This window comes from Aedes albopictus, chromosome 3 (genome assembly GCF_035046485.1).
Source record: "Aedes albopictus strain Foshan chromosome 3, AalbF5, whole genome shotgun sequence".
Classification (NCBI taxonomy): domain Eukaryota; kingdom Metazoa; phylum Arthropoda; class Insecta; order Diptera; family Culicidae; genus Aedes; species Aedes albopictus.
The window spans coordinates 406,897,516-406,917,636 of NC_085138.1; the positions used below are offsets into that span (position 1 = coordinate 406,897,516).

At 39.2% G+C, this 20,121-nt stretch overlaps 1 protein-coding gene across 3 annotated transcripts in view; it reads left to right on the plus strand.

The window, feature by feature from the left end:
* Window positions 1-3,666: 3,666 nt before the first annotated feature.
* Window positions 3,667-20,121, plus strand: part of LOC109403945 (endoribonuclease Dicer) — a 30,106-nt gene continuing 13,651 nt past the window's right edge. Inside the window, 6 exon segments of one of the 3 annotated variants that reach the window (NM_001352974.2) lie at window positions 3,667-3,868; window positions 5,243-5,290; window positions 5,364-5,515; window positions 15,615-15,792; window positions 15,857-16,508; window positions 16,576-16,898. In NM_001352974.2, coding sequence (NP_001339903.2) covers window positions 5,276-5,290; window positions 5,364-5,515; window positions 15,615-15,792; window positions 15,857-16,508; window positions 16,576-16,898 — 1,320 coding nt within the window. In that variant the 5' untranslated portion in view covers window positions 3,667-3,868; window positions 5,243-5,275. 3 annotated transcript variants of the gene reach the window in all.

The window sequence follows — 20,121 nt, forward strand, 5'->3', positions numbered from 1 at the left end:
TGTGGAAGTGCTCAAAGAACTCTAAGTTGAAGCGTGGCAGGCCAAGTCCCAGTGGGGACGTAGAGCCATAAAGAAGAAGAAGAAGAAGAACACTGAGATCTCGGTTAGAACAAAATCAAAATAACGTACGCTACTGTCACTGGTAAAATTTAATGGAAAAAATGAATGTGAGTTCCCCAGCCGAATCATCGGAATCCAGACACGCCAAGTTGGAATGGAAAACCTGCATATCACGGAAAGGCCAGTGCTCATGGTAATCATTTGTAAATGTAAATATACTGATATTGCAGAATAGGACCAGGCGCAAGAGACAGCGAGACTGAAGTGAGCCTGCTTTCCCTTGGTTTTGCCGTCTCAGGTTTTGCCTATCGCTGATAAATTGCGATGCTACCCGACCAAATGTATAGGCTGGATTGCTCGTAATCAACTCCGGAGAACTGGTTCAGTTTTTCTTGTCATTCCAGCACCTATGCCTTGCACATTTCGTATGTAGATTCAGAATATGGAATTCCATATATCTCAACACCGCTTAAGAAGCTAATTCGCATTCGAATGGACATATTCCATTGACTTAAATCAAGTCAGTTACTCCATGTAAACCATAAGGCATAAGTCAGAATTATAAACAACAAGGCTACGAAACGTCAAAGACTTAAAAAATCATAACAACCGCCGTATGCAGTCAGTGCCCTATATTGCACTGAAAAGCAAAAGAAATAACGATCGGCGTCATAACCAAGGCGAGCATTAATGAAGGCATCCTTGGGTTGATTGATGATCTTTCTGTAAATCAGTAGTCTGACAGCTGCGGTAACCGTGAGAAGAATTGTAATTACATAGTTACAATTCACGTATACGGGCTGTTTGTAGTTCAGAAGGAATTTCTCAGCTTATCTTGATACATGGGAAATTCCTTGCCTGAATCACTCATGAAAACGTTTTTCTTCGATCGCAAATGGCAATCACCGTAGAGAGTTTCTGCCAGGAATCGGTCAAGAAATTTCCTGAGTGGCTCCTTTTAACCCTTTATAAGGCAATGGCAACTATATTGCCACCTTCCATTTTTTTCGTCTCGATAACAACATATTTCGAACTTCTTTTTTGGTTTATACAAAATTGGAATTACTAACAACGTTTGGTATTTTTTCGGTACTAAACAAAGCTTTAATCACAATTGTGAGCTGTTTGTAGACTGAAAAATGGCTAAATTTGACTGCTTGGAGAAAATAAGCTCAAACTTAATGTAAAATCGATGCTTTAGTAAATAATTTAAAAAATAATCAAATTACAGGTTTATATGAGCTTAATTAACCAGTGTATATTATGAGTTTAGCCTTTTTCTACTTCAAAATCTCTTTTCAGGCTGTTTGTCGCAGTCTTGAGAAGAAAAGTACCTCAAACGGGCAGTAGCAAGAATATTCCTTCAACGGTGACCAGAAATCTGGTGGATTCGATGCCTCAACGCTTACAGGCCAAGCATACTGCCTGCAAAAGGTGGTCATACTAAATACGAAATTAATTTGTTTTGTTTTTTTTTTACTTCGTATGCTCAAGTTTTTAAAAGAAAATGTGAACTGTACGCTCAATTTTGCAACACATGAATTAGTGTTTGCGTTTTAATTTTAAAAACTTTCTGTGATTTTCCTATCGATTTAAGTTTTTTTCTCCTTCAAATAAAAGAATAAAGGATTATGTTTGAAATGTTCAAAAGCTGTGTTTTGTTATTTAATTACTTTATGCAAAAAAAAAACAAAAAATACCATAACTATCATAGGTGTACGCTCAATTTTGCGATTGACTGTATACCCGCATAACCGTGAATCATAACAGTACTGTTCACCATACTGTTCACAATTATCTAAAACAGTATCTCAATAGTATGACATATCACCCAAAGTAACAATAAATTAACAGTACCATAAACAGTTTCAACAGTCTGATAGACGGTTATCGAGCAAATTACAGTATGTGGAATAGGCGGTTAAGTTATGTTACAATAAAAAATCGCCAATTTTCTCGAACAAAATTTTTCGATTACAGTTTGTCAAAAGGTCAATGTACTATTCATTTTTTGCTCAGTTCACTGTATAGCAGACAATTCTAAAACAGTTGAACTTTAAAATTAGAATGAAAATAAGCACTGTATGTGTAATTATTGATTAATAGTCTCATACAGTTGAAATAACAGTACGTTGTACGGGTTTGTTACTTTTGTACTATTAGTGGACCCGCCAGGGGGAATAAAAAATGCGGGCTTGAACAAAAATGCAAAACAGAAATGCGATCAAGTTGAAACTTGGATTTTCGATGCAGTCAAGAATTGGCAAACGAACACTAATGCATTCTACTGTTTGTCAAACTGTTAGATAAAAAAAATCTATAGTGAAATGTGCGTGTGTAAGTGTGATACCCAACTATCCAAACAAACCGTTTGGCATAATGTGAAGGCATATTTCAACTTTTTATTGAAATGTTTCATTCTCATATTATTCAACATTATTTGAACACTACAATATATTGTAACAATTTGCTTTAGGTTGTTTATGCTGTTTTTGATAGTACAAAGAGCTTTGGTTCACGTTGTTCAACTGAGATGCAACAATTTGGGAAAATGTAACCTTACCAGTTAGAGGAGTTTCGCTGTTTGGAGTCTAAGGCAAACTGTATTTTCCTATGCGGGTATTAGCTTACCTTTTAATATCAAATAAATCCAATTTTCTTAAGAATTTCCTGCCTTGGATGCTGCTCCAACTTGTTGGTCAGTCGTTTGTAGACAAACACTTTTATTTTTCAGCCAAATATGGGTAATGCCAAGTTACCCATATTTGGGAAAATGGACTTTACTGCTAATATGAGTAAATTTTACCGTTTTTTCTCAGTATATTTTACCCATATTATGGGTTTTGAATGTAAAACCCAAATATGGGTAAATCGATTACCTATTTTTAGGTAAACTGACCTTAGCGTGTGCGTGCACGCTGCGTGGACGCGCCGCCCGTGTGCATCGGCTCTGGGCGACTCGTTTACCAACAAATTATCTGATGGTGCATACCAGAGCTGCCACATACAGGGTTGTATATGAAAAAAAATTTGGCACCCCCTCGTTTATTTTTTAACCGCAAGGCAATGGAACAAGTTTGTTAACTCAAAAAATAGTATATTTTGGAACTATTTTTTAAGCTTTCAGTCCTAGTAAAATACTTTGAGGTAGGGTATCGCGCCACTTGGGCGGTGGCTTCTATATTCGTCTGTTTCCCACTATAACTCAGTCAATTCTGAACCAATTGACTTGAAATGTTGTACACGGGTAGATACTATACCTATCTCACCACATTCCAAAAGTTGTGTCAATTGGTTCAAATTTGACTGAGTTATAGTGGAAAACAGACGAATATAGAAGCCACCGCCCAAGTGGCGCGATTCCCTAGCAAAATAAACGAGGGGGTGCCAACTTTTTTCGTGTACGGAATACAGGTAATGTGGCAGCTCTGGTGCATACCAGCCTAGAACGTATGTCATGTCGCAAACGATTTGTAGCGTCTTGTGCTTGTCATACGCTAGTGTAGCATGTTACTAATGGGTGCTCCCTCGTTTTTGTTTTCGCTCCGTTGTCCTGTTTCTGTTGCTGTTCACTCTTCCGTCCGGCTTCGTCATAGGGGGCCGGTCACACACAGCAGGCCGCAGTCTTTTCGAAAGACAAGAAATTTTTCATTCGCAGTTATTTCTACGAGAAAAATAGTTTGCCGTTTTTGTTCAATCGTTTGCGTTAAATGTTCTTTGTGAGGTTTACAATTAGAAGCTTACCGGCGTAGTGTGTGGTATAATTTGTACAGAAAAGTCACGAAATTCCACGTCCACGAAGTATTCGGTAAGTCTTGAACCTATCTCTTTTTCTCTCGTGGAAGTTTGTTGTTGTTTCTGTTGGTTTCTTGCCTAGGCGTGCCTGCACCCAGTGCATTCCCGAACATTCTGGACTCCGCGATGCTAATCTGTTTAGCGAGGTTCCCAAATTTCATTTTATTTTCCAGACGTGTTAAAATCAAAATGCAAGCATTAGTGTCTCGAACCGAAATTTTTACGTAAACGTTACTGAAATAATAATGAATCAAGGCTAAACATTTTTATGATTGAAAAAAAAAAAAAAACTGAAAATCGGTGACGAAAACCAGGCCCTTGCTTTTTGCAGTCCGTGGTGTCTATTCTGTGTTCATATAAGTATTAATATTAATATAGCGCATTTAGTTCACCACTGGACTATCGCACTAGTTTTCACGAGTGCGAAAACGCTAATAAAAGTGCGCGATTGCATCAAATCAACTCGGTGTCTTCAGAGCACTTGTTCACCATTGGTGATTTGTTGTTGCATGAAGAAGAAGAAGAAGAATGATGGTGTTTTGAAAAAATCCTATCCCTATAACACAGGGGAAGATTTTAAAATGCCTCTATAAAATCTAAAACAAAATCTAATTAAAAACGGTTTGATGTACGGTGTTAGACTTTGGACGGACTACAAATTAAGTACCTTATCAAGAAAAAAATGTTAAATTTAAATTTATACGTTCAATATGTAGTCCGTCCAAAGTCTAACACCGTACATCAAACCGTTTTTAATTAGATTTTGTTTTCGATTTTATAGAGGCATTTTAAAATCTTCTCCTGTGTTATAGGGATAGGGATTTTTCAAATTACCATCGTTCTTCTTCTTCTTCTTCATGCAACATCAAATCGCCAATAGATTGAAGAAATAGTGCGCCGAAGACATCAACCTAATTTGATGCAATCGCGCGCTTTTATTTACGTTTTCGCACTTATGAAGTCGCAGTTCGCAGTCCAGTGGTGAACTAAATGCGGTATATTCATTGCTTCCACGCGATATGCGCTCGCTTTATGTAAAATTGCAGAATATTTCGATTGAATTTGAAGTAGATGACTAGGAAACGTCTCGTAATCCACAACCGATATGGCAACACTGTATATATCAAGAAAAGAGGGGAAAGTGCAGTTTGTTGTTGAAAGCGACCAATCAGTGACGAACAAGTTTGTTGATATTCTCCCCGCAAATTTTCATTCATGAGCATTTTCCCCGATTGAAGCACTTCTAGTAACGATTGCATCAGTCAACTTTTGATTATCGAATGGAGTGCAAGTTCTTTGAATTTACTCTTGATTTTAATCTGCTCTCAGTAAATATCTTCTCTTTAAACTGACCAAAAGTGCCTAATTGTAATTATCGTTTTTACAGTCCTAATTGAATGCACCGAGCTCAACCGCCACCATGGATATGATTATGGTAAGAACCTGAAAATTGATGGTTGCTTCCGTTGGATTCGGCCTCTTGTTCTAATAATTGCGTTTCTTCACAGCCCCAAGAAGATGATTTCGTCCCGCGCGACTACCAGCGGTCGATGAAATTGATTTGCATGCAGAAAAACACCATAATATATTTGCCGACCGGAGCCGGCAAGACCCATATCGCCCTTATGGCCATCAAGGAAATGGGTCGTGATCTCGACAAGTGAGTATGGAGTGTTGCGTTTTATTTGCTCAAATCGGGTGGCACAGCGATAAAAGTTGATCAGCAAGCAGCTATGACTCATGCGGCTCTAGAGCTGCGTTGAAAGCTATCAATGTTTCCTATCGAACAGACGGTGGGAGCACAAGCAGTGGAACTGATTAGTTATGTTTATTTCCATTTTGCTTTTCTGGTTTAGTTTGGCTTATTCAGCAATGCTTACAGTTCATGTCACGTTCACGTTCTTTCTTGTTCAGACGAAGGGCCGCAGATCAATGCACAGTAGACTGGGTCAAGCAGGTTGTTTTTTTTTACAAAACTTTTTCGAGTCCTTTTAGCGTTCGAAAATACTGTACAAAATTCGGGAGCTATTGATTGCGTTCCACTATTTCGCATTGCGATTGAAATTTTTATGCGGTTTAGTATGGGAAAACGTACTTTTTTGCATTTTTTTAAGTTGAATTTTTTTGTCTCAAGCCATTGACCAATACAAAGATCTTTTGTAGTCTCGTATATGGATAGGCTTGTGATAGGTTTTGTGAGATAAAATTTGGAGAACTCAATGTAACTGACGTCGAAGTAGGATATACTGAAAAAGTATTCCGAAGACTGCAAAGTGATCCGACGCTTGAGAAAACTTGAGTTAAACGCTTGGTACAGTCATTGCATAATTATGGGTCACTCTGTCACAATTATTAGTCAGACAGTTCACTATGCAATTCAAATGGAATTGACCCATAATTGTGGGTGACCCATGATTGTGCTATGACTGTAATTTAGGCCAAAAATTTAGATTTTATTACATATTGATGTTACAGTCGACTCTTTACAACTCGATGTTCTACAACTCGATATTTTCTATAACTCGATGGATTCGTCGATCCCTTAATTTTTCCATATACCGTACTAGGGGTCGCAGTACCGACCACTTTTGGTGAGTACCGGTATTTCGGTACTGGGGCTTACAGTACCGGTAGTACCGGTAAAATACCGGTACAGGTATTCTTCGATATAACGTACCCTCGATATAGCGTACCCTCCATATAGCGAATTCGATATAACGTACATTTTGCTTCGATATAACGTACAACATTGAATTTTTTATTTTTTCCCAGAAATAACCCTCAGATAGACTACGAAATCAGTCAAATCTAAGCTGTGCTGCAGCATTAGCTTTGTCACCCAAAATTAGCGCAATTTGGCGAAAATTTTAGTGTACGTTATATCGAAGCAAAATGTACGTTATATCGAAGCACAAAAAACGAAATGACTTTTTCGTGAAAACTCATGTTTTTCATTATTGGTTTCGTGAATTTCACCGAAATCATTAATTGGGGTTAATTTCACGTCGAATACATCAACACTAGCATAAAAAATGTTAATTTTTTCTATGCTTCGATATAACGTACACTTCGATATAACGTACAAAGAGAATATTTTTTTGTACGTTATATCGAAGAGTACCTGTACTGGTTTTTTTTTCTCTAAAATGAAGAGTGATCTATTTTGTATAAACAATTTATAATTAACCAGATATTTGTGAATTCTGGTTTTTAGATAATATAAAACCTGACCAGAAAATTCCTGATTGATAAAAATATTGTTTATTGTCAGTTTGGTCACCAGCAAGTGTCATTTGAAAGGAGAGCACATTTAAAAAGAAGGACAAACCTCCTACGGAGTTAGCAATGGGTCACCAATAAACAATATAACTGTGAAACTCGAAAAAAAACCTCGATTTAGAGCCTATTATCAAAAGAAAGTGAAGTCTTCTCTAGAGTGTCGATCAATTTCATCGCCGCAACTTTTTGAAAGAAGGAAGAATCTCTGATGGAAAACAGATTACGAATCAAACAAGGCAAATTTTTATTCATGTGGTAGTTTAGCAAATCAATAAGTAGGCTGAGGTCTTGGAATTATCATTATTAGACGAGACGTCAACTGGATAAGTACCACATTGGCGACGAACGAACCCCGTTTGCTTTTGAGTCTTCGAAACGATTATCGGAGCGTTTAACAAAACGACTCAGCGATTTTGGAGATCCAGACAATGAAAAAATCAAGATCCGTTCCGTGCTGCAAGTGAAGCTGATCACCAAGCAGGAACTCTTTTCCTGCTCTGCTGAAAAATTGGACATCCTGCTGAAAGAAAAATCAAGCCAAACAAGTTGTTGCCTAGGTAATGAACTATGGTTCCCTGAATCGGACAAAAAAAGAATAACAAGTTCCTTTGCAAGGGACTGCCTCAGGAACGGATTCCATCCGTTGAGTTAGGCGAAACAATTTTCAAGTTCACCTTAAAGGTGAACTGCCTCGGGAGCGGATTCAATCCGTTGAGTTAGGCGAAAAATATTGAAGTTCACTGCAAAAGTGAACTGCCTCAGGAACGGATTACATCCGTTGAGTAAGGCGACATCATTACCAAGTTCAACCCTAGAGGTGAACTGCCTCAGGAACGGCATATGTCCGTAGAGTTAGGCGACAAGATGTCCAAGTTTGCCTCAAAGGTAGACTGCCTCAGGAACGGAGGTTTCCGTTGAGTAAGGCGATTCTCGAAACGAGATAGATCTGCTATACGTTTTGCTTTCCGGGCATATTAAATACAATTCTGAATTCGAACGTTTGTAGTCTAAGCACCCATCTCTAAATACAAATGAGAGGAAGTGACATCGGCAAAGATTGCGGTTAACGGACGATGGTCGGTTTTGAATCCAAAGTCTCTCTCAAGTAAGAATATCGCGCTTAAAATGATATTTCTAATATAAACACTACTAGAAACGCAAAAGCATCAAGAGTTGAGGCTCCACGTCTCTAATTAACGCCAATGTCTGCTAAACTTAATATGCTGTTAAAGAAAAGAAGATGTGGTAGTTTAGCAAATCAATAAGTAGGTTGAGGTCTTGGAATTATCATTATTAGATGAGACGTCAACTGGATAAGTACCACAATTCACAAAGGTATTATGGTATGTGGGGGCAAGATGGGTCAGGCGGCAAGATGGGTCAGTACCGTTTTAAATCGCACAATATAAGTTTTGAATCTTTCAATAATTTTCCCAGATGAACGACGGGGATACACAAAAAAGTGGTATATTGTTTTGAAAATTCTATACGTTCCTCGCACAGAAAAAAATAAAATATTTTTTCGTTAAACTCCTTATGCTATACATTCCATATGACTACATATATTGTGTAGACGGGGCAAGATGGGTCACCCTAATTTTTCGGTATGTTTGCATAGTTTTTGAAAATGTTTTATTTTTCATGGAAAGGCTATTCTGTGACCTACATTATCGAAGCGATGAGAGCACTGAAAATTTGAGAACATATTTTTTAAATTTTCCTTCAAAAAATATAGGTTGTCAAAGTCCGGTTCCCTCCATCAAAGTTCCGGTAGTGGTTCGACGGGTACTACGGCCCATTCGTAAACGATAACGACGGTGTTTTATCCGACAGGTCAAGGTTCTTTTCGATTGAAAGACGTCCCCGTCGTCGATTGACATTAGAGATAATCGCAAGTTGAGAAATAGTACGATCAGATTGAATAATTACAAGTGCAGTGAGCTGGTGTTTGCAATGCTGATTGGCTTATCAATGAAAGCGTAGAAAGGGGCAAACTTCCATGGCGAATATGTTCGGGTTTGTAGAAGTGGCCTATGTTTATACGGTGAAAATAGTCAGTAACCTCGCGAAATTGAGAAGCATAGAAGTGCGACAAATCAAAATGAAAATTCTTGAGCCAGGGTGTTAATTTTTTAACCATGCTGTTTATGCCGTGCGTCGTCGTTATGCACGTGTGAATTGGATAGAAAAAAAAGAGCAGTTTTGTGCAATCCTGTAAATGTTATTGTCGCCACAGCAGGCAAAGTGCTTCATTGTGTTTGGGAAACGAAGAAAATCGCTTTGAAAAAAGTCTTTTTTAAGCAAAAATATTCAAAAAAGTGTATTAATGCAATATGCAAGGGATCGTTTTTCGTCTGAACGATTCATATGTAGCAGAGCAGTAGTTTTGGATGGAGCAGGAATCGAGGCCAGAGAGTTCCATATGGATTGTGGCATCGCTGATGCCGCATCAACTCAGAAGTCGTCACAAATAAAACCTAAATGCGGTGGGATCTTTCTAATTTATACGTTATCTCCTTATAGAATATTGGATAAAAATATGAACAAGGGCTGTAAAGGGGTGGGATTTGTGATGCAATTTCTTCTCGTTTCAGAGAGCGAGCAATGGCGCTTAAACCTAGGCTTTCGAGCCCGGACACGGATCAAATACCTGTGTTCCATCCCAGGACTAGGCGTACCAATGGAGTGCATATTAACCTTCTTAGCTACACCACTCCCAACGATTATGTGCCCAATCTTATTCCCCTGAAAACGAAACGGTTGGTACGGTTGTCCCCGTTTCTTCAATAATCAAATTTGAAAACTTGTGTCAACCATGTTATTCATAAGTGGATAATCTGATTGCCATAATTTTTTGAATTATCTTTGAACTCATCAGTCTGCACAGTGGGCCTGGCCGATTTAATATTTGTATCACAGTAAACCTGATATGCTGCAAATATTAATGTTGACAAGAAAGTACCAGAAGTAATTTTGGTACTCCAGGATGCTTTTCAATACTGGCTGTGCAAGCACTAGAATAGAATAGAATAGAAAAAATATAGGTTGTCAAAGTCCGTTTATGGCTACCCCAACAAAAATCTTCTAGTTCTGAGAATAATCTACCGATATGTTTCAACACTTTCTTCGTGTAATCTGTACGTCTATGAAGCTTAGATGTATAGAGAAAAACTAGAAGATATAGTATTTTTTGTTGGAGGAAAATCGAGTTTTCTTATAGCTGACCCATCTTGCCCCCGTTAAAATGAGGTGGGGCAAGATGGGTCATGTTTTGAAAATTGTTTGTCAAGACGCAGGTTTCAAACTTTATAACCTTTTTATACTCTTATATCATAGCTGACTAGTGTATCTGAGAGTCGTGGTAGAATACAGATAAATGCGATTTATATTCAGAAAAATATAGGGATCCATTTCTTAGGTGACCATCCTGCCCCCACTTACCATATATTTACAATCAATTATTATAATCGGAGAGCTAAGGTTAAGCAGAGTTAAAGTTAAGCAAAGAAAATAATTGGTCATTCTTTTATTCTTGTACCGACTTTTCGAACCCTCTAAGCAGAATGCCCTCTGTGAATGAGTGTAATCAGTTTCGTTTTCGTACCTTTCAATTCCGCCCCTATTTTGCTTATCCTTTGACAGATACGCGTATTTCAACTACTACTTGTAATCTTCCTCAATGTCAGTTATCCATGAATAACTGACACTGAGGAAGATTACAAGTGGTAGTCGAAATACGCGTATCTGTCAAAGGATAAGCAAAATAGGGGCGGAATTAAAAGGTACGAAACTGATTGCACTCATTCAAGCATTATTTTATTGTCAAATGTTAATTTCTTGATTTTGCTTTGGCTGACCAAGCCATGCAGAAATTACACTGTTGATTCTTCTATCGTTTGCAAAATATTAAATTCCGCGAAACAGTACATTCCGGTTAATGTTACACTGCGAAGAAAAATTCCGCGAAATGGTATACAACCAACTATGTAATTATTAGCAGCCTAATGTCAACAACTATTTTAGCAATTTAACTAGAAGGAACAGCCTATGCTTGGAAAATATGGGATGAAAACTTAGCAGTTTGATTTCGTCGGTATCGAACCACCGACAACTATTTTAACAAAAAACTCAAATGAATAGCCTTTGAAATAAAGAGAAATTTACTATTTGTGAGAATTACAATAATTGTAAAAATTTCGGTCCGTTATGTATTTTGCAGTAAATGATTAGGTGTCCTTCTTATCGATGTTCTTTGAATATCAATACTGTCAAACATTATACAACTATAATTCACTGCCATTATTTACAGAACACAAACGGAAAATTATTTTAAATATATTTTTCCGGGAAATGGGGGACAATCGTTTTTTTTCTTCTTCTTTTCTGGCCAACTAGCACCGTTTGGCGCCAGTTGTGCTTTAACGTCGGCTGGGTCTAGGAGCTAAGCCTTATATTCCGACGCCCAGGGAGACAGCCACCACACCTGGGTCACTACATATTGAACCCATCAACACATGGGCCGGGACCTACGGCTTTACTTCCTATCCGAGGGAAGACGTGACCACGGATTTTATGTCTCAGAAAATCCCATCGGCGTCGACGGGGATTTAAACCCCAACCGACTGGGGTGAGAGGCAACAACGCTTACCACTACACCACCGACGCCGACTGAGGATTTTCCAACAAGCTTTTCGTTCTGATGACACAAGATTAGATGTAGGGGTAATCGGGGTAATTTGGCCAATGGGGCAATTTGAGCACCTTAAAAATCACCTAAAATCTAATATTTTTTAACTAATCGACCTTACAGCTCTACTACTGGTCTGATATGGAGGCAATTGAAACTTTAGAACGAATTAGTTTGAGCTCACAGTAAATTAGAAAAATAAAATTGAAAAACGTTGGCCAAATTACTCCGAAGAGGGCGGAATAAAAACACCACATAAGTCTTCTGTTGTTTAAATAAATTAGATAGTTTTAAAATTAGTTTATTTTCTGTATACATCAAGTTGACACACTATAATTCAATGTATAGTTCCGTAGGCTGCAAACGAAGACAACCTTGCGTTGTACAAGACTCTGAATCTTCCAGTCGCTTTATACGGCCATGAATCGTGGACGATGAAAGAAGCTGATCGGAGAGCCTCTAGAATCTTCGAACGTAAAATGTTGCGAGCAGCGGTAATCTGGAGGACGGCATCTGGCGGCGTCACATGAACCACAAATTGCACCAAGTATATAAAGAGACGGATGTAGTGAAGCGAGTAAAACACGGCAGGCTGCGGTGGGCTGAGCGCGTAGCTCATATGCCGGAGGAATGACAAGCTAAAACCATATTCAGCAGAGAACCAGGAAGGGGCCGTTGGCTTCGTGGCAAGGGAAACGTGGAAGGGGCCGCGCACACGTTGGCTTTTGGTAGTTGAGGAGGACCTAAGAAGGGCTCTAAACGTTCAGTGTGACTGGAATCGATTGGCCCAGGACCGAGCCCAGTGGAGGCGAATGCTTCATTCGACGAAGCAATATTTTCAAAATCGGTTTTCGTACACATGTATAGTATGGATCAAGGTATCTTCTGAATTTTTTTGTGGTGGAAAATGTTTTTCGTTTTTGCAGAAACCATTTTTGAACAAAAATTCACAAAAAAATGGTTTCTGCAAAAATGGAAAACATTTTCCACCTCAAAAAAATTCAGAAGATACCTTGATCCATACTATACATGTGTACAAAAACCGATTTTGAAAATATTGCTTCGTTATTTAATAAAAAATCAAAAACCAAAAAATGAGGAAATGCTTCCAGTTTCTCCTTAACGAAATTCATCATTTTAATCCACAGCTCAGGTGAGATTTTAACTCACGACCAGTGTTGGTAAACTCACACTCAAAGCACGCTCATGACCCGCTCCTGCGTGAGCAAACACGCGCGCGATGCTGAATCGTTTTCTCACGCGCGAGTTTTTCATGCAAAATCTCGCTCTCACGAGTCAAGCGCCAAAATCTCTTCGCTTGTAAAACGAATTCAAATCAATTTGAACGACATTCAATGTTGTACGCTAGATATGCTTTTGTTCTATCATGCAACCCTAAAAAGTTCGATGTAAATAATCACAACACCAAGAAATAAAGCAATGAGTGAAATCACGAGTTAACTCATGCATGATTTTTTCGGCGATGAGATTGGCGGATCAAGAATCGCGCCTGAAACAACTCAACCATGACATTTGAGTATTTGAGTTTTTACCAGCACTGCTCACGACCCTTATTCGCTAGACAAGTGCTTTACCAAGTAAGCTACCGAGCCAATTAATGACACGACATTTTAGCTACCTGCTACCTGGTTGGCTTGGTACTTTTGGACGTAGCGAAAGCTTTTGACTCAGTATGGCATTAAGCAATAGTCTATAAAATTATAAAATGCATCAATCTGAGGCCCCAATCTACTTAACCAAGCTGGTCGCATCATTCCTCCAAAACAGGACGTATCAGGTTCGTATTCAAGGTCAGCTACCCGACACATTTGGAATACCCTTTGGAGTGCCACAGGGACAGAGAGTAAAAAATTCGAAGATTGAAAGTGAAGATTGACATTCTCATTCGTGTTTGGCCACATTCATTGTCAACTGAATGTCTCTCTTTTTTCATTCAATACTCTGTCATTGAATTTTTTTCGCACGTCGTTAAATCGGCACCAACATTTCAAAAGGGCGTAATTGCATTTTGAAACAAACCACTCTTTCACATCTGTGGGTCATATTTTAAGTTTCCCACGAAATTCACAAACATTACTAGATAGAGAAATTGCTCTTCTTTCCTATACTGGCGGTGATTTGCATGGCGGCATTGAAATACGATCTAAAGACGTGAAAGAGGGGTTTGTTTCAAAATGCAGTTACGCCCTTTTGAAATGTTGGTGTCGAAATGTTCAATTTCTATTAGGGGCTGTTCATAAACCACGTGGTCATTTTTTTGGGACTTTTCAACCCCCCCCCCGCGTGGTCATTAGTCCATACAATTTTTTTTATTTGTCCATACAAAATGGTCATTGGCCGAACCCCCCCCAATGACCACGTGGTTTATGGACAGCCCCTAACAGACTCACAATTCGACTTAATGGACAAATAGAGCAGTTAATTAGTATTCAAATTAACTACTATACACAAGTTTTGAGGTGATTGGAAGAATCATCGGGAGTTACGGTCTAGTTATATTTCTCAGTAAAAATTGTCAGTGACAGAAAAATGAATGAATAAGTGAGAAAATTAATTCACTAAAATGAATTTTATTTTGATTCCTCATTTGAGAATTTCCAAAATTCACGTTGAATTTCACTCACTGAAAATGAAAATTTTTAACTCTGCACAGGGATCAACCCACAGTCCAGATATCTAAAACTTGTTCATCAGCGACGTTCCACAAATAGACGGAGTGTATTACTACTTCTTTGCCGACGACACTGGGTTTTGTGCCGCAGACCTTCAGCGGACACTATATGTCAAACACTACAATCTGCTTCAGGCAGTCTAAGCGATTACCAGTCGAAATGGTGTATCAAGGTTAAATCCAGCTAAAACCCAAGCAGTGTTCTTCACCAGGAGGAGACACCCCAGGTACTCACCTTGCCAGCAAATTGCGATTTCAAACCAACCTACACCTTGGACAGATGAAACTATTTATCTAGGACTGTTATTGGACAGCAAAATAAACTTCGGAAAACACACCAATCAAGTGCTCTTGAAATGCAAGCAAACCGTGACTTGACTGTATTCGCTTCTGAATCGGCGTTCTCGCTTAGATAAGAAGCTCAAACTCCATTTTTACCAAGCAATCATCCGACGCTCTATGGTTAATGGTTATCCTACATGGCAATCTTGTGCCGAAAGTCACAACTTCAAGTGTAGCAAAACAAGATCTTGAAGATGGCTCTTGGTCAAGATAGATACCGTTAATTCCTTTATCGAGCTTGGAATGTCGAAACCGCTGTCGTATGTCTACCAACCCGCTAATTGCCGCTTTGCAGTAAATTTATCGGAAAGACCAACACCCCTGTGATATTAGTAATAACCCCACTAATAAAAGTAGGTAGCTGTATAATAGCTTATGGAGCAAAAGTGTATGAAGGAAAGCTCTCTTAAACTCTTAAATAGCAAAAATGTTAGTTGGGAAGGCTATAGTTCTACCACTATCCGATATTTAACTCCAACAATTACATTAGTTTTTTTTTCTGGCTTTTTCCTAGTTTCTACTAATTAATATTTGTAATTTGCGATAATTGAGTTCCCTTTGTGACCTATGCTAAAAGACAGCTGTAAGACATCAAATCTCTGTTCGAATCTTATGTTTATTTAATAGCTGTAAAAGAAATTGCTGAAATAAATGAAATGAAAAATGAAATAATCAATTTATCCGGTATATTGTTGATTGTGGATGTTGTTTCTAAAATGTAAAAATGACAACTGTTTTTTTCGACCCGATTCTTTGCAGACCATTGACTGAAGGTGGAAAAAGAACCTTCTTCGTTGTGAACACCGTTGCGTTGGCCAAGCAGCAGGCTGAATTCTTGAGCCGCAATCTAACCTACGACACGTCAATTTATACAAGCGATCGGAACGTGGACACCTGGAAGCAGGACAAATGGTTGGATGAATTTGCCAAGTTTCAGGTAAAAGGGCTTGCGTTCCAAAATCGTCGATGTTGAAATTTATGATATTGTTTTTCCCCTGCAGGTCGTTGTTTGCACGTGTCAAATCTTGCTCGATGTGCTGAAGCATGGCTACCTTTCGATAAAGCACATTAACTTGCTTATATTCGACGAATGTCACCACGGTGTCGGAGAACATCCAATGCACGGCATTATGGAGCAGTTCTTGAGGGTGCCAAAATCCGACCATCCCCGTGTGATCGGTCTTTCCGGGATGTTACTGTATAAACAGATTAAAACAGTCGACCAAGTAAGCCCAGAATTGGAGAGGCTGGAAAACACATTTAACTCCACGATCGCCACCGTTGGGAGTTACGACGCATTCACCGAGGTCTGCCGGTTCTCGACAAATCCCAAAGAGCTTCTGGTGTCGTATGATAGTCTTCGGCTATCGCCGGTCATGGTTGACATCGTCAGAAGCATTGAGGCTTTTAGTCAAACGATCAATGATTTTCATCTGCCGAAATATCTGAACCAGAACAAAGCCCTGATGAAAGACAGGCCAAAACCGCTGAAGGAGATTAAAAAACTCTTTACAGAGCTGGTATATCAACTGGGAGATACGGGACTCTTCGGGTGCTCAATTGCTTTGCTCGGATTGATTGTCCAGTTCGAGCTGGATAAAAGGCAGTCCGATAGCTCCATGCTTAGACTGGCGTTGAGATCTTGCATTACGTGTAAGTATCGGTTCGTATGAACGTCGCTTAGACGACATAATTTTCCGAACATTCTCTTTCGTTTCAGTTTGCGAAAGCCTGAGGCATCAGATCGAGAAGCTGATGAGCGGTTTGGATATCAAGGAAAAATTGACCAGATTTAGCAGTCTTAAGATACGGCAGTTGATAAATGAGCTGGAGAAGATGTATGAAAGAAACCGCGATAAAAAGGCAAAAACCCTTGTGTTTGTGCAGCGGCGATTCTCCGCGAAGGTCTTGTACCATGTACTGAAAATCTACTTCTCACAAACGGAGGATGCTGACCTCATCCTGCCAGACTTCATGGTGGGCAGCAACGGGTCAATGCCGGAATCTATTGAGCAGATTTTGAGTGCCAAGAAAGATCGTCGGGTAAGTTCTCTGTATAAACAGTTGTCCACATTGAGCAATTCTCGCTGGAAGCAGGCGCACATTCGCTTTTTTTTTTGCTCTATCGTTGGATTATGTACATATTCAGGCAGATGTTAATCATTTGGGTTGGCTAAAACTATACCATTGCACATCTTGCTTGCCAAAGGACGGGAAAGCTGTTTCTGATAAACTCGCACTTGCATAAGTTCCCTCCAACGCCGAGCGTATAGTATAGCACCATCTTCGTCGGTTCTTGGGCGATTTTCCCCCAGTATCTTCCTCCCCATGGATATTCGATCTTGACGCGATGGGAGGGCTTAACCCATTAGCACTTTGTGCGCCAATTTATTCATTTCTGATTCAGCCTTAAGATAGATGTGAATTTGGTTTAAGAGCTGAGCAGAGGTGAAAAAATCGGCCGTAAATGCTAATGGGGACCAGAGGAGTATCCGCAGTGAGCCTATCACAATTTCCAAAGCAATGTCATAGTTCAGCTTGCATAGACCCAATATTTTAGGAATTTGCAGTTAGATTTTGAGAAGCGTTACGTAAAATTGGGTGTGGGTGGTATCTGCGTTACACTTACTACTCATCATTATTGCTCTAGGAATCTAGACATCGACGCTAGAAACTGCACTACCAGTTGAGCCTAGACAAAAGTAGCTAGTAATAGGGCTATGGCCAGGATAACTGTATTAAACATAGATTTTTTTTTTCATTATTATTTATACATATCTTCCAAACGGGTGCATAGAATTTGGAACCGTTTGAGCAGGAGCTCCTATTTTGAGTGTTAGTAATACCACGTAATATGTTTGTACAAGTCGGACTCAATTGTCCGGAGTCGGGTTCTGAAGCTTCGGAAACGTGTGTCTGGGGAACGAAATGTTGTATGTATAAAGCTAAAATTTTGACATTTTGTCAAGCTAATTTTGATTAGTAGCCAGTAAATATTTCAGCTTTGCAGTGTTGCAAAAATTCAATTCATTCATTTGAACACTAACCAACCAATCTGTTCAGTCATTTTTCCTTCTAGTTATGTTCAAAACGATTTCATTCAATCAGAGCACCTATCAAATGAGAAGCGAATCCTTGTCAATTGAATAAATTGTCACTCGAATGAGTAGCTGAACTCGAAACACGAAAAACCCCGCAAAATTCCGCCAGACGGAAAAAATGTCGAATGTCAGGTCAAAGTCGGGTCAATTTTTATCGAATGTTGGGCCACTGTTGGACCAACATCGATCAACTATTGGGTCCAAGTTGGGTTTGGTGGCCAAAATAAAAATAGGTGAATGATAGGTTGATGTCGGGTTTGACGTCATCAACGATGGTAAAAGCTTTGAACCTACATGACCACACATTTATGCTTCCTAGCTGGGGCTCAATTGAATGATGTGTGCCTTGATTGAGGCTGGAGCTGATGTCAATTGAATGATCAGAGGCTATTCAATTGATATTCCGATAGTAAATGGAAAAATGAGTGGTTACCATTCTCAAGCTCAGCTTTAAATGTCGGTTGATACTGACACTTCGCACCACTGCAGCTTTGTACATCATTCCGTTTGCCAGATGTGGTTTTAGGAGGCTTCAGAGTTTGAATACGGATGGATAGTCGAGTCCGACCTGTACTGTATTTACCATACGTTTTTTTGTTTATCTCCTAGATCTTATTGTGGCATAACGTAACAGGTAGGAATTAGGATATAAAGACGTTAACGACATGCCAGGATTACAACACATTCAATTAAATTAGGATTTGAATTTTCATTTTTTTTATTTTTAAATTTAGACAGCTAAAATGATTCCATTGTTTTGTTATTTATTTATTTTCAAGTCAAAATTAATTTGTATATTTTTCATCTAAAGATAACCAATCAAACCCTTCCCTTTCCACGACTTTACGACTATTTCTATGCCAAAAAAGCGTTTCCGAAAGAAGCGCTTGAACAAAAAATATTGCAAATTGGCTGATTTTTTCGAAATCAATGAACTTTGTTTTGTTGTAAACCAATAGGTCCTTGATTGTTTATCAATAGTTCTACTATTGACACAAGTAGTTAGTAGTTGGGTTGAACTTATGAGGTTACAGTCATATTCTAAAAATTATTGCATCATATTTATCTAATTCCGTTTGTCCAGATTTCGTCGAAAATCGATGGTGCTCTCTAGCTAGAACAACCATGGGAAGTGGAGGGTTAAACCCATGTTTCATTGAATTTCGCCGTATTATTTGCATAATTGTGTCAAGTCCACTCCAATTCCTTCCCCCAACCCATACCATTACCCCTCCGATGGTGTTCATGTGGTCCGCACGGACTATTACGGCCATTACCCCTCCTTGATCTTCGGCTTTGGATTGACTTGCGCTCTTATTGCCCCACCAAATGCTGCAAAATGAAAATGAAAATGATTTTTCCCCAGTATCTTCAAACTTGTAGGGATCGCAGAACTTTTTCAACCGAATGCAACCAGCGCGTTCGCGGCCGTTCACGAAATCGACGACATCTACCCTGTTCCCTGCTGAATAATGTTTTTGCTATTCTTTCGTCCGACATTCGCACTACGTGTTCAGCATATGTAGGGTATTGTACCATTTGGGCAGGTGTACCTATTTTGGGCACTTGCCGCTATAACTAAGTCAATATCAAACCGATTGATTTGAATTTTTGTATAGGGTTAGATACTGTACGTCGAACTTCTTAAGCACGGAAGCGAGCAGCTACATCAATCAATCCATCAGATTATTATAAAGATTTGGGAGGATGAAGAATTGCCCACTAGTTGGTTGGATGGCCTCATATGCCCAATCTACAAGAAAGGGCACAGACTGGAGTGTGCCAATTACAGAGGGATTACCCTTTTAAATTCGGCGTACAAGATACTGTCGCGTGTCCTGTTCAACAGACTGCGACCTCTTGAGGAGTCCTTCGTCGGCGAATACCAGGCTGGTTTTCGTGAGGGCCGATCAACGACGGATCAAATGTTTACCCTGCGGATGATCCTAGATAAATTTCGGGAATATAACTTGCAGACTCACCATCTGTTCATTGGTTTTAAAGCAGCGTACGATTCAGTGAAAAGAAATGAGCTTTGGCAGATAATGTCAGAACATGGTTTTCCGGCGAAACTAATTAGGCTGATACGCGCAACGCTGGATGGATCAAAATCAAGTATTCGGATCGCGGACGAAGTGTCTACGTCGTTTGTGACCTTGGATGGA